The following is a 14,364-nucleotide window of genomic DNA, read 5'->3' as shown; positions in this document are numbered from 1 at the left end:
CCCCTTTTTGTTTGTTCTCTCCTGAATATCAAAGGCAAGTTCAGATTTTGTATTAGTCTTACAATAAATTATAGTATATTCTGTAACACCAAAGTATGGATACAAACTATCCTCATTATCTGCATCTTACCTGATTCTGTAAGCCCCAGAGTACTTCTAAGCAAGATCATCAGATCTACCAAATGAGTCACTTCTGGGCGTTGTCTAGAAACCAAGTTGTTCAAGTTCAAGGGCTAGAGACTGGTTTTACCTTTCATGGAGTAACTGGTTGCCCCAGCAACTGAATGCTTTAACACAAAATTTCCCTAAAGCTTCAAAGTTCCTCTTTTGGACTCGTGTTTTGGAATGTTACTAATACACAAGGAAGTAAATCTGTGCTGTGACCCAGGGCGGAGCACAGATGGCACTTCAATTATATTGCCCATAATTCCATTTTAAACAAGAGCTGAACTGGGATAAAAGACAGGTATAGTTTTAATATAGACTGGGCATCTGTATATAGTGCCAGGTGCCAGCTGCTCATGCCTATTATCCAAGCTATTCAGGAGGCTGAGATCTGAGGATTGCTGTTCAAAGCCAGCCCAAGCAGGACAGTACATGAGACACTAAGCTCCAATAAACTACCAAAATCCCAGAAGCAGAGCTGTTGCTCAAACTGTAGAGTATTAGCCTTGAACAGAAAAGCTCAGGAACAGCACCCAGTCCCTGATTTCAAGCTCCAGGAAGGAATGCACCAAAAACACCATCCTCCTTCTGACGAAAACTTTGTTACAGGAAAGGGGTATGGATGTGGGGGACACCAGGGTTCAACAGTTGTTTATATGGGGATATAGACTTTTAGAATAGATCATAGCAGAACATTAATAATGCGAATAATCTCTTCTGAATCTGTTTGAATTTGCTCAAGCTTTAAAACAGGTTAAAATGTTCAGCTGATTTCTTACCAATTTGTTTGCCAACAGAAGAAACAAACTGAAGGGCAAGTTAAAAACACACCACCAATCTTTAAATCAACACATGAATTCTATACATTAGTTTTGTGGCTTCTAAGATACTGTGTTAAGTACAGCAATTATTCCAAACTCTCCAATTTCTATTTACTTTCCTCAACAAATTATAATACATTTTTGTTTGCATAAAATGGTCCACTCTTAACCAGTGCCAGTGGACATGATGCTAGCTACTCAGAAGGGTGAAATCTCAGGATCACAATTCAAAGCCAGCCAAGACAGGAAAACATCTGAAACTCTTCTCTCCAATTAACTACCAAGGAACTCTAAGTGGAGCTGTGGCTCAAGCTTTAGAGTACTAAGGGACAGCACCCAGGCTCTGAGTTCAAGATCAAGGTGTAGCGCGCGCGCGCGCACAGACACACACACACACACACACACACACACACACACACAAAGGCTACTCTTGATGGGTATTAAAACATTTTATTTGAAGATTTTTAACATAAAAAAGTAAACAAGTACAGATTACATTATAGTGACCAAGGCAGTAGTCTACATAACAAAAATCAAAACAAGACAAACTTATAAAGTAAATGTACCGGTACTAAACAAGCATAATCCTTAACACCCAATCCAGCCTGCACGGGCATAAAATGATTTGACCACATGCTTATGCAAAATAAATTATTTCTCAGAACACCAAAACACCAAAACATTCTGACAGTCCACTGCCTTACTCCCCTGGTGAGTATTTTGAGACCTTCTAGATAACATGAAAAAGAATCGACATGGCACTTAAAAACTACAAAAAATAGAACACAATTTAAAACATTTTGTAATGTAATTCTGTATAAAATATACACGGTAAATCTTATTAGTTAAAAAAGATTTTAAAATAAAAGACCACCATTAATAATGGTTAAAATTTCATCATAGAAAAATGTTTATCATTTACACATTATTGGTAGAAAACTGATTGTAGGCCAGGGAAGGTACCTAACTTGAGATGATTATTTTAAAATGTGGATTTTAATTCACTGCTTTACCCCTTTGCAAAATGTTTTCTCAAGAAAAATCTTTCTAATATTTAACCACAAGACAAAAGAAGAGGAACTTGCAGCAAGTGTTTCTCAAAATGAGGTCCAAAGGCTCAACAGAATTCTGAGGTGGACCCAGGAATATGCATTTTAAACCGAGTTCCTGGTAATCACTTGTCATTTTAAAATGCCCCAGGGGGAAACAGCACCACTTAAAAGCAAGCTCATAAACATCTTTCTGTAAGTTTATGATGTAAAGTGAACACTGCTCTTTGTTTAAAACAAGTTGTTTCAGGTATTAAGAGAAACATTAAGAGACCTTACAAATAAACACAGGAATGTATATAAATATTTGTGTCAGATGTATATTTCAGTGCAGTTATTTGGCTTTTATCACTGGAGGTTTTCACTGTTTTCAGATTTAATTTTTTGTAGAAAAGGGTAATGGTCATACACTTTGGAGCACTTACATTTCTAATGAGATGCAGCATCCGAAAAAGAAAGAATTTAATAAATGTCTACATACATTATAAAGTTTAAAACTAATTAGCTTCTCTAAAATTAAATTTTACTCAATTATATTTTAGATGACTAAATCTTTTCCATAAAAATAATATATAAAATAAACAGAATGTGCTATTATCTCGTACCTCTTTAAATAACAAACTGCTAAACACTAATATTAATAAAAATAACCTAGTAAACTCTTCCCCTGAAATGTATTCTACTATCTGATAAGTTTGTTACCTACTAAATACTCAGTAAAGAGCTGGGAATATACTATATGTGCATGAATGTATGTGTGTTCTAAACATGGACTCATGTTTATTACATTTGGGAGGATTTCATTGAAGACTCCATAAATAGGGAACAGAGGTACAGATAAGGTGGTTTAGGAGAGGAAACAAGAGTTAAGACATTTTGTCTAGTTAGGAGATAAATTATTTCCTGTATACTAAATAAGGAAAAATATTATACATTCTGCCTCCACTGAGTAAATGGAATGCTTTTACAAGTATGGTAACAAGTGAGGTCTGCCTCCTTATTTAAATCAAATTAGAAAAAAACAACTGCAGGACTTGCTCTCCAATAAAAAATAACTACCATACCATTGCACTTTTCTTATCCACTTCAAATTTCTGTCTTTTTCCTTCCTATAGACTGAGCAGTTTTCCATCCAATTTCACACTGGCTCTCCTGGAACACACATTACTATTCCAGTTAGTTTTCACTGAAAGGACAGCTCAGAAGCTGCCTGCTTAATCTCAAACAATCACTTGTGCCAGTTTTTTCAAAAATAGCAAATGGTTTGGAATATGATGTCTTTTTTTTGTTGTTATTGTTTTGCCAGTACCAGGGTTTGAAATCAGGGCCTTGAGCTCATGCGGCTTGCTTGCTCACAGCTCCCTTCTACCACTTGAGCTACACCTCCATGCCACCGTGGCTAATTATTGTGGAAATGGGAGTCTCATGGACATTTTTGCCTGGACTGGCTTTGAACTTTCATCTTTCAGGTCTCAGCCTCCTGAGCAGATAGCATTGCAGGCAGAAGCCACCACCAGCAAACTCGGAATCTGATTCTTAATAAAACATGTCTATTTTTCAACTCAAGAAGAATCTGTTTTCCCCAATTCTAAGCAAGCAGTACCTTTTATTATCAAGTTAATAGCTGAGGTCTTAAAATGAATAATGTAATGTTCTCATTTATCGCAGAGAACATTTATAGCAGGACTTTTAAACATAAAGAACTCTGAAGCTAAAGTGTAATATAAAAAGTTGTATTGTTAAGTAAACTTTTATTTCAAAATTAAATCCTCAAGTGACTTAATACAGAATGATCAAAATTATGGCTGGCTTATGATTAATCTCACTATGTGTCCTAATGTGAAACAGACTTCCTTTAAAAAGCAGTGATATTTCTTTTAAGCAAAAAAGGATAACTTCATTGCTCATCAATATGCCTCTACAGAACCAGAATAACTAAATTTTGACATATGATTGTCTGGAAGCTAGCTTTCTTTTTCACAGTTACATTTCAATGTACCCATTACAATAGTAGTCTATAATAGAGTATGTTGGGTGGTTTTGTTGCAGGTGGCAAATACAAATGGGCTAACTCTATGGAGGCTGACAAGGAGTTCATCCATGCATTCAATGGCAACATAAGCAGAATGCAGAGAGCTGAAAAATGAGGATCACACACATTCTTCTGCAGACATCAAAAGAGGATTGATATATTCAAAACCTTCAAATTCAGACTGGTCAATCTTCCTCACAATGTCACTGTTGAATGAAAAATGAATTAACTTGTCATAATCAACATCTCCAACCTTTAAACAGTAAATATGATTAAAAACTTAAAAACAGGGCTGATTATATAAATTGTGCAAAACATTATTCAAAACATAATCCTAGAAGAATCAAGCTGAGTATTTAGAAAAGACAGGAAGACAGAAACCTAGACAAAAGGAAGAAAATTAGAAGGAAAGAAGGGAGAAAGGGAGAGAGGGAGGAAAAGGAAGGGGAAGGGAAAGAGAGAGAAGCCAAGCAAGATTGGAATAAAAGTTTCCAAGGCACAGACTGTCATGATTTCAGTTGTCTTAACTTTTGATCTGAACAACATTTTTTTTTGGGTCAGTTTTGGGGCTTGAACTCTGGGCCTGGGTGCTGTCCCTCTACTCTTCAGCTCAAAGCAAGTGCTCTATCACTTGAGCCACAGGCGCCGGCTCTGAACAACTTTCTTTTTTTTTAATATGCCATTTTATTTATTTATGTATTATTAATTAAGGTAAGGTCTACATTAGCATCTAACTTAGCACTCACCTCACCAGTCAGAGGGGAGAATGGTGAAGACTCAGAAAGTAGCCAAAAGGAAAAGGCAATAGGAAAACACATCAAGAGTCCTGGAATAGAGAGCACTTCACAAGGAGACAATGGGTCACAGAGGAGATGTTGGCACTGTTTCACCAAGCTTCTACTTTAACATACAGTAAGAGTTTGTACTACTCAACAGTCTAAAGAGCACAAAGTACACCGTCCCTTCCTTGAAGGAGGCAGGAGTAACATACACAGGGCAAGCAGTAAGAGAAAGCAGGAACTACTATATTTTTTTTACGGAATAAGCTAAGTCCTGTTCTAACTCCAGTACTAAAGAGAGGAGTAACTTCTCATTGGAGAAACTGAAAGTCAACACTTGTTCCACATATAATGAGTAAAAAGACAAAAGCCTATGGTAGGTCTAGAGAACTGCAAGTTGTCTATCAGAGTTGGAAGGCAGAAATGGAAGGAAGGGTGTCACAGGGCAGATGGGACTGGAAGGAAGATAATGGCTATATCAAAGAATGAGATGTGTACATTGAAAAACTCCACCCCAACCCATCAAAGATCCTAGTGGCATTTGGGGTGACCCTGAAGGATGAAAAGAATCCAATACGTAAAAATAATGGAGGAACACTGAGGGAGGCGCAGAGAGATAGTGACACTCATCTCAGGGACTGTTGAGTGACAAGACTGAGTATAATACACCATTTGTGTTCCAGTGAGAGATAGCTGGGGAGTCAGACTAGAGCAGAGGTGGACAGGAATGAAATATGAGCCAAGAAGATAGACAGAGTTAAGGAAAGTTCCCAATTAAAGGGAGTGGCTCTTCATAAGTCAAGAGCACAAGTTTCACAGTAACTTGGTAAAAGAGTCAATTAGGAGGTCGGTAATACTCCTGGCATGAATGAATAAAGAGAAAATACACAGACTTGGCAACTTTAGGTATTATATGATCTGTTACAAAAAGGAGCCAAGAATCATTGAGATTCAAATCTGATTCCATGGCAGTGCAATAGTATACACAGAAAATAACACAGAGCCAACTGACAGCAACAGGAAAAGGGACCATAAGATAGTACTTTGAGCTGGGCGCTGGTGGCTCACGCCTGTAATCCTAGCTACTCAGGAGGCTGAGAAGTGAGGTAGTTCAAAGCCAGCCCGAGAAAAGCCCGTGAGACTCTTATCTCCAATAAACCACTCAGAAAACCGGGCGCAGTGGCTCAAGTGGTAGAGCACTCGCCTTGAGCTAAAGAGCTAAGGGACAGTGTTCAGGCACAGAGTTCAAGTCCTATGACCAACAACAACAACAAAAAAGATAGTGCTTTGATTTGAGAGTTTCATATATTTGAAGTGTTTATCTGACATCTTTATCTTAATGTCTCCTGGGAGATATTTTAAAAAGCAGATGGAAATAACCGCTCAGGAGAGTAAAGTAGGATTCTAAACACCACTCACTTTGTTTCCACCAGCACCTTGTATGTAAACAATATGAAAATAGGCTCAGAGGAGTTATGCAATTAAGTCAAGGTTATCCAGCTGGTTAAGAGGTGACATCGGGATTCAAACGCCTATCTTTTGATTAACTCCAGTGTTCTTTCTAAAACACAATGCTGTTAGGAGTAATGACTTGGTAGAGATCTTCCTTTTCTGGTAGATAGTAAGCTTTTGCTCATCTTTGCATGTCTTATCCTTAGCACGTTCCTTTTACCAAATAACCATTTGTTGTTTTAGTCAGGAATCACTTAAATACTAGTATTCATGCTATAGGCTGGCTGAAATCTCCAAGGTACAATCTGAATGCAGCAAAGAGAAAGCTGCCATGAACAGAAGCAAGGAGCATCTTGGTCTCAGGGGAAGAAGGAAGAAGACAAGCCAATGGCCACAGAGCAGAATTGGGATGGATACTGCTACCTAGGGCAAGGCCACGAATGCAATACCTTACAGGCATCGGGGAAATGATGAAAAAGTGCCTCACTGTCAAGTCCATTTAATCTGCAGCTCAAAAGTGAAACCTGAAGGATCATGTTATATTGTTGGCAGGAGCAAAGAACCAAGACTCAATGTTGACTACTACTTTCAAGTGTAATAGAAAAAATATTTACTTATTCTCTTTCCCAAAGTACCCACTAATTATTTGTAATATCTGAAGATGAAAACAGAGTGAAAAAATGTGGGAGCTCCAACAAGGGCTAAAAATGCTCAGAATAAGTGAGCATTTTTGTAAGTAGAGGGCAAGAAGCTGTTAAAATAAAAAGGGTAAACAAAATCCTATAGGAAACAAAGAAAACAAGTCTGGAAAACTAGGAGAGAGTCTCTTATAAAAGAGGAGAGCTTTCTCACAGTAGGAGTAAGAAAAAGGTCAGTAAGATTTAAAAGAGCAGTGCTGAGACACAGTGAACCTGATGACAGCTAGAAAGGGAGCAAGCTCACACCAAATTGGTCTCAGTCCTCACAGACAGCAAGGTTAATCCAGGAAGAATGATGGCATCAGGGATAGGACTGAAGGCTTGTAAAAAGTATAGACATTTATAACAGCTGTGGGAAAGAATGTGGTAAGACGTCAAATGTTAAGTAAAGCCAATGCTAAATACTGAGGGCCTCCTTAAAATTACAGATTATGAATCTGCAATGACAGGTAGGTTGTAAAACATGCACAAATTATGCCCAACTTTTTTTTTTGTTCTTGTTCATGGGGCTTGAACTCAAGTAGGGCCTGGATTCTTTTGCTCAAGTCTAGTGCTCTGCCACTTTGAGACACAGCTCTACGTCTGGTTTTTGAGTGGTTACTTAGAGATAAAAATCACATAGGGACTTTTCTGCCCAGGCTGGCGTTGAACTGTGATCCTCAGATCTCAAGCCTCCTGAGTAGCTGGGATTATAGGCAGGAGCCACCAATGCCCGGCTCAACTTTTTTTTTTTTTAAAGGATGCAACATAGGTACAAAAATATTTCAATCAGGGCTGGGAAGGTGGTTCAGTGGTAGAGCGCTTGCCTGGCATGCCTGAGGCCCTGGGTTCGATTCCTGAGAACCACATAAGCAAAAAAGAAAAAAGCCAGAAGTGGCGCTGTGGCTCAAGTGATAGAGCACTAGCCTTGAGCTGAAGAGCTGAGGCTGAGGGACAGCACCCAGGCCCAGAGTTCAGGCCCCACGACTGGACCCCCCCCAAAAAAAAATTTCAGTCACTGCTGACTGGACTTGATAACTTGATGTTATATCTAAGGGTAATAATCAGAAACTAAGATGTTCATCATCAAAATGCAAACAAGGCAGCAGAGCAGAAAGAGCTCAGGATCTGAGTTTGAATCCTGACTGCCACCTGACAGCTGTGTAACTGCTTAATAACCTCTCTGAGCCTCGGCTTCTTCATAAAATGAAGATAATACTAGCTTACGAGGTTGTCAGAATTAGACAATGTATGGAAAGCAAAGCAGAAAGTAAAGGCAGTTACAGTTATAATTTATAACAGTATGATGGACTCAACTATCCATCTAGAATGATTACATAAACTACAGTATAATTGGATAATATTCAGTAGCCATTAAAACTAGGGGGAGATGTTCAAACGAACTTTAGAAATATTTCAATGTGCAGAATTACTTACTCATCATCTGGAGTAAGCTGGACAGGTTCATTAGTAAACTGAGAATCAAAGTTGTCCAAACCAAATTCTCCAGAAATATTTGGTTTAAAGGGAGGTACCACCTGTTTTTGCTCCATCTGAAAAGATAGATTAGATCAAGCCTGCATTCTTAGAAAAATTTCAGTTCTACATTTTTCTTTAGACAATTTTAATAATGATACACTTCATTTATAAATTTGAACATTATTGAGATGAACCTCAATAATGCTACAACCTATTCATTGTATCAATATTCTAATTGTTTTGTTCTCAAAATTTTTCAAAAGCACTTTTGAATTTAACTTTAAGGGATTAAAGCTACAACATACTAGTTTTTCAACAATCTTCTAGAACAACAAAAATTGGCCTATAGTAACAATGAAGCCTAATACAGAAAATAATGAAAATGTACACACCATATCCCAGTCGACATTTCGAAAGAATGGGTGTCCCTGAATATCAGCAAATCCCGTTTGGGGATGACAACCCAGCCGCTCCTTTGGGTCCTGTGATAGACAAACATTTCAAGAACTGGACAAATGACAAGTGCTTTAAATAAACCTTAGTGATCTGTTTTGTGCCTATTTCATGATGCCTTTATTTCTGAAGTTGAAATGACCAAGAGCATAATTTGAAGCACATGATGGCTAAGAATCCTTTATGGTCCTTTCTTTGCTTCTCTCTCTCTCTCATCTCCCTCTCTCTCCCTTCTCCCTCTCCCTCTCTCTCTCCTCTCCCTCTCTCTCTCTTTCTCTCTCTCTCTTTCCAGTCCTGGGGCTTAAACTCAGGACCTGGACACCATCCCTGAGCTTCTTTTACTAAAGGCCAGCACTCTACCATTTGAGCCACAGCGCCACTTCCAGGTTTCTGGTTGTTTACTGGAGATGAGTCTCATGGACTTTCCTGCTTGGGGCTGGGCTTTGAAACATGATCCTCAGATCTCAGCCTCCAGAGTAGCTAGGATTACAGGCGTGAGCCACTGACGCCTGACAAAGTTTCAAGTTTTGACTGTGACCTCACACAAAGAAGTCGTCTAAACTAAGCTTCATTTTCTGATTTTTACTATATTTTTGTGTGGGGGGCTGGTCATGGGGCCTGAACTCTGGTCCCTCAGCTCTTCAGCTCAAGGCTAATGCCCTACCACTTGAGCCACAGCACCACTTCCAGCTTTTTCTTCTTATGTGGTGCTGAGGAATCAAACCCAGGGCCTCATGCATGCAAGGCAAGCACTCTACCACTGAACCACGTTCCCAGCCCCTGATATTTACTAAAATTTATCATTACCTATTTGCCTTAGAATTTATGACTGCTCAAATGACAATCTTAGATCCTAAAACTCTTCTATCCTATCAATATCAATTGAATGATGCTCAGATTTTTAAGGTAGCATTTCATTTCTTCTGAATTTTACAGAATTATAAGCCTATTTGGTATGACAATGTGTAGAGAACACTACAATTCACATGCCCAAAAACTATATCGAATGAACAGATGATATAGCTAATCATACAAAAAACCCTGGAAAAATAGAGTAGGAAGTAGAGATTTGGCTAACCCCAAAGATACTTTCCCCCACTAAGAATGTGGTCCATACAAGGATCACTTGCATTAGAAACATTACATGGTCTCTAGTTTGGGGTAAGTCACATTGACAAAATGGAAACAAAAACTGATTTGAGGATATAATGCTAACCATAGTCTTTGGTTAGCAGACAAATTTTAAACCTAACTGAAAAAGTTACACATTCTGTTTTGGGATGTTAAATTGTCTGGGACTCTATTTACCAACTTGATTTATATAAATAGAGACAAACACAAAAGATTTTTACATATAATTTATACCTTATTGAGAAAACTCTTCAGGACACTTGCAGCTTTTACAGATAGAGAACGTGGTATTCGAATTTGTTTTTCCAAAATAACTGGAAAGATAAAAACCATAGCACTATGTTTCTGTTTTACATGGCTTTCATCTTTACATTTCTATTCTATTTAAAGCAGAAAAATCTTCCACATACAACTGAAGCACCTTGTGTTATCTCTCCATTGTTAAAAGATAGCCTCTTATCTGTACAATGCACCACCCATCGCTTATATATATGCTTATTCTTTGACTACTTTATTTCCTCATCTACAAAACAGGAAAAATGCCTGCTTCACAGGACTATTATGAGATTACCAGAGTTACTATTTGTAAAGTTCTTGCAGATATAACAATATGCAACTTTGTTTTATTGTGTAATATTACTTTTCTCTACAGCTATTGCATCAGTTTCACTCCCTCCCACAGTCTCGGAGAGTTCCAGTTGCTTCATACTTTTACAGCCAAATATACACGTAATCACTTGGTAGCTCATTAACATTTTAGTATATATTATCCTAATTACTAGGGAAGCTGAATGTCTTTTCAATATGGCTATTTGGATTTTCTATTATATGAAATTCGTATCTTGGGAGAGCTTTAATTACTGAATACAGGTTTTTGGGTTTTTTTTGTGGCAGTCCTTTTACATCTCTGAATTATGTATTAAGAGGTCAGGGTCCCTGACCCTGTTTGCTTTTTTCGCTTCTGTTCAATTCTTAGTATTCCCGATATATATTCTCTTTCTTTCTCTCTCATCGGTTGTGGTTCTGGGCCTGGGTGCTATCCTCAACTCTTCAGCTCAAGGCTAGCACTCTACCACTTGAGCTACAGAGCTACTTCCGGTTTTCTGAGTAGTTTATTGGAGATGAGAATATCCCGGAGTTTCCTGCTGGGACTGGCTTTGAACTTCCATCCTCATATCTCAGCCTCCTGAGTAGCAGGATTATAGGCGTGAACCACCGGCACCTAGCTATCTTTCTTTTTTTTTGGGGGGGGGTCCAGTCGTGGGGGCCTGAACTCTGGGCCTGGGCACTGTCCCTGAGCTCTTCAGCTCAAGGCTAGCGCTCTACCACTTGAGCCACAGCATCACTTCCGGCTTTTTTCTTTTTGCTTATGTGGTGCTGAGGAATCGAACCCAGGGCCTCAGGCATGCAAGGCAAGCACTCTACCACTGAGCCACCTTCCCAGCCCCTCTTTCTTTCTTTTTTTTTTTGAGGATTAATTTTGTATTTGTAATTTATTTTTATTATCTTCAAGTAGTCATACAAAGGAGTTTAACAGGCCAGTTTCAATACATTTTGGCCAATGTCACCCCTTCCATCCATCTCCTCATCCCTTCCAACCCCACTTATTCCCTCAAGTAACTGGTTCCATTTTTACACACATACACACTAAATACTCTGAGTATATTCTCCTATGCTTTCTAATGGTTTTCTTTTTTGTGGCACTGGGGTTTGAACTCAGGGCTTTGTGCTTGTTAGGCAGCCATGTTATTGTTGAGCCATTTCCCCAGCCTCCACTTCAAACCCTTGTTATCTTCTTAATACTCCCCTTTCTTCTATACATTTTTTTTTGGGGGGGTGGGTAGTGGGGCTTGAACTCGGGGCCTGAGCACTGTCCCTCAGCTCTTCAGCTCAAGGCAAGCGCACTATCACTTGAGCCATAGCGCCACTTCCGGTTTTCTGGTGGTTTACTGGAGATTAGAGTCTCATAGACTTCTCCTGCTAGGGCTGGCTTTGAACCGTGATCCTCAGATCTCAGCCTCCTTAGTAGCTAGGATTACAGGTTTGAGCCACTGGCGCCCAGCTTCTACACATTCTTGAATGTATATACTGAGCCTCAGGGTTCATTTGTAGACTCTTCTTTAGCCTCAGGATCCCCATCTTCAATATATGTGAATATCTAAGGTAAAGGAACTCTTCTTTATGATATAGTATGAAAAGGGTAATAACAGATGGGACTGGAGACTATAAAAGTAGGAAAGATGTTTAAAGTTCAAAATCTCACACAGGAGTATAATGCACAAATTTTCTCCTTTTCTTCCCATAGTTGTAGAGTTTATTAATATTCATGATCTGCTAGGATTTGGGGGAGGGGGATTTTTCTGGGGAGTACGAAGGTTTGAATTCAGGGATTACTACAAAAGCACACTACTGCTTGAGCCAAATCTCCAGCTTGTTTTCCATTTTCTTAACCAAAATAATAAACTGAATCACTCCAATTAGCACTTTAAATAGATAATTCACAAAGAATCTCTATAAAATACCATATGTTACCTTGGAAAAGATAATCTTCTGTATTTTGATCAGGGTTATCAGAGCTCCCAACAATATCAAATGGAGACCTTCCAGCCATCATCTCAAACATCAGAACTCCAAGAGCCCACCAGTCAACACTGAAACCTTCAGAAAGAAATTTTATAGTAAAAAAATCACTCTACAAGCTTGAGTGTGAGTAGAAATCCATTTTTATCATATAATGAAAATATAAACTCTAAATGATTATATTATGTAAGACAATGAGAACCACAGAAATACTTAGCTTGTCAACAAGAGATAGTACCTAAAAGATAGGTTAAGATATCAAATTATGGGAAATGAAACAAGTTTTCCCCAAAATATAGGCATAATTTCAGACCAATGTCCACTACCTAATATTCTGTTCTGAGGCTATAATTAAACTGTATTTGAAAATGAGTTCTTTTGATCTGAAACTTGTCTTTTGCTAGTTTACTGAAAGCTTTTGAGTTCACTGCTGATGTCTTACGCTTGTAATTCTACTCGAAGGCTGAGATCTGAGGATCATAGCTCAAAGCCAGTCTAGGCAGGAAAGGGTCAAACTTAACCTCCAAATAATTACCAAAAAAGCTGAAAGTGGAGCTATGATTCAAGTGGTGAGGGTTCACCTTGAGTGGAAAAGCTCAGGAACAGCACCTAGGTCTTAAGTTCAAGCTGCAGGACTAGCACCAAAAAAAAAAAAAAAAGCTCTTGAGTGACCTTAAATTCACCTGTGTGCTGCCTTCAGCAGTGCCCCATCCGCCTAACACCTGCTGAATCTGAGGGCCAGAACCCAACAAGTCAAGTACTTTCTTAAGATACAATAAAATAAATTTTCTGGTGCCTGTCAAGCAGCCAAGCTTTCCACCACCTTTGAGAATCCTGGGGAAAGTTTCCCAGAAACTTGAACCACCCCAGAGGCTCACGGGAGTCACAGGCTGTTGGGTGAAAGGTCTTTTGCCACTGTCTAGCTGGCAGGACATTGGAGAATATTGTTCAAAACTTTCTGTTCAGGGACTGGGAAGGTGGCTCAGTAGTAGAGTGCTTGCCTTGTATGCGTGAGGCCCTGGGTTCGATTACTCAGCACCACATAAATAGAAAAAAACAGAAGTGGCGCTGTGGCTCAATTGGTAGAGCACTAGCCTTCAGCTGAAGAGCTAAGGGGTTCAAGCTCCATGACGGACCTAAATAAATAAATAAAAATTTAAAAAAACTTTATGTTCATCAGTTTCTTCATTTGTGAAATGGAAATGGCACTCAGAAAAAGTCAACTGAGGATTAACTTAATTAATATAAACCCCTAATGTCTGCCAGTATAATGTTTGTCACTAAAAAAGTATTGTTCAGGTTTGGACCCCTAAAAACCCTGATTACAGAGTTTGGGGAATTGATACAGGTTTTAATGGAACAAAAACAACAACAAAATACTATCAGCAGGACCAGCATTAAAATACTATATGGGCTACTGGTACCACATCAAGCCTCCCATCCAGCAATAGCTAAAATAGCAACTATTTATTACCATAATCTTCTCCTCTTAAAATTTCAGGAGCAATGTAATTAGGAGTACCACAGAAAGTACTGGTTGTATCTCCAGGTCGCAATCCTTCCTGAACAGAATTAAAAAATGAGATATAAATTTGTTTTAAATTCACCTTTTTTGTTTTACCTGCCACACATTCAGCATAAATAACACATCATTAAAAATTTGCCTTTAATACAGGTGGACCTGTTGCAACAATGAGAAGTACAAGTTGTCATGTCCAAAACGAGCTTTTCAACGTCGGTGGGGGG

General features: G+C 38.6%; 1 protein-coding gene across 1 annotated transcript in view; it reads right to left on the bottom strand.

Moving 5' to 3' along the window:
* Nucleotides 1-1,419: 1,419 nt before the first annotated feature.
* Prkci (protein kinase C, iota) overlaps nt 1,420-14,364 on the bottom strand; it is a 57,083-nt gene continuing 44,138 nt past the window's right edge. Inside the window, exons 10-15 of the mRNA XM_013016151.1 lie at nt 14,093-14,180; nt 12,571-12,696; nt 10,273-10,352; nt 8,847-8,936; nt 8,413-8,528; nt 1,420-4,273 (exon numbers count right to left, since the gene is read on the bottom strand). Coding sequence (XP_012871605.1) covers nt 4,186-4,273; nt 8,413-8,528; nt 8,847-8,936; nt 10,273-10,352; nt 12,571-12,696; nt 14,093-14,180 — 588 coding nt within the window. The 3' untranslated portion in view covers nt 1,420-4,185. The remainder of the gene's footprint in view (nt 4,274-8,412; nt 8,529-8,846; nt 8,937-10,272; nt 10,353-12,570; nt 12,697-14,092; nt 14,181-14,364) is intronic.

Source organism: Dipodomys ordii, unplaced genomic scaffold, assembly GCF_000151885.1.
Source record: "Dipodomys ordii isolate 6190 unplaced genomic scaffold, Dord_2.0 Scaffold30, whole genome shotgun sequence".
Taxonomy (NCBI): Eukaryota; Metazoa; Chordata; class Mammalia; order Rodentia; family Heteromyidae; genus Dipodomys; species Dipodomys ordii.
The sequence above is the reverse complement of the archived record's forward strand: the minus strand, read 5'-3'. Positions and strand labels throughout refer to the sequence as shown.